Here is a 2,923-nt window from a genome sequence, read left to right on the forward strand (position 1 = left end):
TCCAGTCAGAAAAGCAGGGCATTCACTTTGCTGATGATAAAGAGAGTGGCCTTTTGGTTTGGTAGTTAGCTGCTCTATGTCAGTTTCTTACATTTGAAGTTCCTGTTCTCTGGGCTGCTAGAGAGCAGGTGGGTGTGATGTTCAAGTGAATGCACACGATGAGGAGATACACCAGCACCACTCCACTTCAGCCCTCTCCCTTCTTACTCATGGAGCAGCACTGAGTGTCATCTTGGATGAGATTGTACTTTCTCTGTCAGGTGAATCATAAGTGTGTAACTATCTAAACAGCAGCCAAGGAGAGAGAAGAGCAATTAGTATGTTGTCCTGCTAGGGTTTTGCTGGTCAGAGCTTCCCCTGCTGAAAAAACTCGTGCTGCAGTAATGATAAAGAAGGTATTGAACAAAACTTTCTGTTTCTTGAAACTCTTCATTTCAAAGCAGAGATTGCAAGTACTGCAATATTGGAAATTTATGCTAGTGCTGTGGGGAAAAAATGCATTCTCCTTCCAAGGAGACTTCTCCTTTCTCTCTGGAGGTTTCTATTATCCCTTTGAAGTGCTGTAGCTAGTAGGTGGTACCTGTATTTCTGTCCAGGTTGTATGGGTTAGGTGGGAAAGTGTTTTTTACAACACAGTGACGAGTCACCTCAAAAGGCAAATAGTAATTTGCCTTTAAAGAAATAGGTTTATAAAACTTTAGGTTTGGGAATAAGAATCACCCTACATTCACCGTAGAAGTCAATGGTAGGACTGAATATCCTACTGCTGAGTATGTCAGTGTATGTGTGCTTGTCTTCTGCCATTGGAGTCCTATATACAAGTCCTGCATATTTGCTCTAAGGCATGAAAAAGCTTCATGCAGATAATTTGGAGGAGTGCATTTTTTTCCGAGTTACGGTATCCCAGGGAAAGCAACAATAGAGCAAAGCTAATCTCTCCTTTTAACTTATGCTGATTTTCAGAACTGAAAAGCTTTTGCAGAAGACAGTCCTGTGGATTTTCTTCATGGTTTGCTATGGATCCTCGTTCTATGTGTACACAAGTTTTCTTCTTTCTTTCATATGTGCAATGTATGTTTAATATTTTGTCCCAACTCGCTTTGGTCTTGCACTTTCGCTTTTCTTTTTTTTCATTGAAGATTATGTTTGGCTGGTGATGTTGCTGACCACTGCCCATTCTGGAAAGGTATTCAGCTGGAAGAGTCTAATTCCCCAAGTGTTGATTGCCACCATGACAACAGCCAGGCCAATCAGATTTACACCCAGGCCAGCTTTCACCTGCAAAAGCAAAAATGCATCAGAGAACAATGACAGCTTAATCAAAAGAAGTTAACATAGCAAAAATAAAGCACTAGGATCTATACTGACTTATAAGTAGTGTGATAAGTTATGTGTAGTGATTTCTAGAGCCAAAAGACCCACAATGAGTATTATGTGTCAGGGTATACCCTGTGGGAGTATTCAGGAGTGACAGCCAGAGACTGATGCAGTTCATTGGAGAACTGCTCAGCTTGTCACTTGAACTTCTCAGTCAGGTAATCAGAATGGAGAGTTATACCACACATAGCAGGGTGATATATGACTTACTGCAGAGCTATGTGATAAATCTAATTTCTCATGCTCTCTTGTGCTTGTCTTAAGAGGTCAGTGCAAAGGATTACATACTCCTAAAATGCTTTAGGCCATCACATTCATTAAAAAAAATAAAGATGAGAAATATGTGTGTACCCTACAGCAGATTTGTGGATGTTCTTAACCTGACAGCTTAGCTGCATGACAGCAGTGCAGATCTGTATTACTTGGATTAGCACTAGTATAATCATTATTATTAGCTACTGGATGTGAGGACTAGGTGCTGAAGTTGCATGAAGCATGGGAGGATATACCCAGCCTCAAGACTCACCATGTCTTTAATCTGGCAGTGCCCATAACTGAAGACAATGGCATTTGGAGGATTACCCACTGGCAGCATCACCGCAAATGAGATACACATGGTGACAGGAATCAGGGTGTACAAAGGGTTGATTAGCAGGGTTTCTGACTGGAAGAAGAGAGGGAAAGCGGTGTTTACTCTAATCAATAAAAGACAATTAGGATGGAAGGACCCTCTCTGGTTTATGTGAAGAAAAGATTCTGTGAATCTCATCTCCCTAGTTTCTAAACTAGTATGGAAATTGTTTTGCTTTTTTAAGAGCAATGCTAAAATTTGAGCTGGTCATGATCCAGGGATCTCTCTTGAGACATTTCACACTGACAGAGGGTAGATTTTGCTACTATTGGTAAACTAGCAAACTATTGCTATTATTATTACTTTGCTCTTTCTCCCACTTGTTCTCTGTGTCATTAAGTATTGTGTCTTCTGGATCTTAACACTGACTGCTGCTTCAGTCTTCATCCAAAAGAATTCACAACAGGTTGACCTGAAGAACAACTTTCAGTTGCTGAATATGCTGAGACCATTATGTGAAGTCCTGCTAAAATTGTTCATGGTTGCAACTCTCATGGCAAGAAGGCAGTGGTGATGGAATATTCTTTACAGTGGGCTAAAGAATTGTTCTTCTCCTGCAGTCTTCACTGGTAGTGAAGTTTTGCATTTTCATTTACATTGCTTTGGCCTGGTTTTATGTCAGAGGGAAAGGGAAGGGTATTTGCAAGGCTAGCATCTTTTGGGGAGGAAAGTGCCTCCAGGTTACTTTTGTTATCAAAAAAGAGAGATTGCCTTAAGATGGCATTTCAGACTACTATAAGTAGATTACTGCTCTGGATTTTTCTTTAAGAGTCTCTTTCTACATGGAGCTGAAGTAAATCTGATCTCCTAAGCCACATAAACATAATTGCTTATTTTCAACTGACCATATCTTCATGCTACCTCAGAGCTGTTCACATCACATGCTTTGGAACAAACCCATAAAATTATTATAAT

The 2,923-nt window shown here is 40.2% G+C and overlaps 1 protein-coding gene across 1 annotated transcript in view; it reads right to left on the minus strand.

The window, feature by feature from the left end:
* Nucleotides 1–1,140: 1,140 nt before the first annotated feature.
* The window catches only part of SLC13A4 (solute carrier family 13 (sodium/sulfate symporter), member 4), a 25,140-nt gene continuing 23,357 nt past the window's right edge, over nt 1,141–2,923 (minus strand). Inside the window, exons 15-16 of the mRNA XM_009077404.1 lie at nt 1,904–2,041; nt 1,141–1,278 (exon numbers count right to left, since the gene is read on the minus strand). Coding sequence (XP_009075652.1) covers nt 1,141–1,278; nt 1,904–2,041 — 276 coding nt within the window. The remainder of the gene's footprint in view (nt 1,279–1,903; nt 2,042–2,923) is intronic.

The sequence above is a fragment of the Acanthisitta chloris genome, unplaced genomic scaffold (genome assembly GCF_000695815.1).
Source record: "Acanthisitta chloris isolate BGI_N310 unplaced genomic scaffold, ASM69581v1 scaffold8576, whole genome shotgun sequence".
NCBI classification, from domain to species: domain Eukaryota; kingdom Metazoa; phylum Chordata; class Aves; order Passeriformes; family Acanthisittidae; genus Acanthisitta; species Acanthisitta chloris.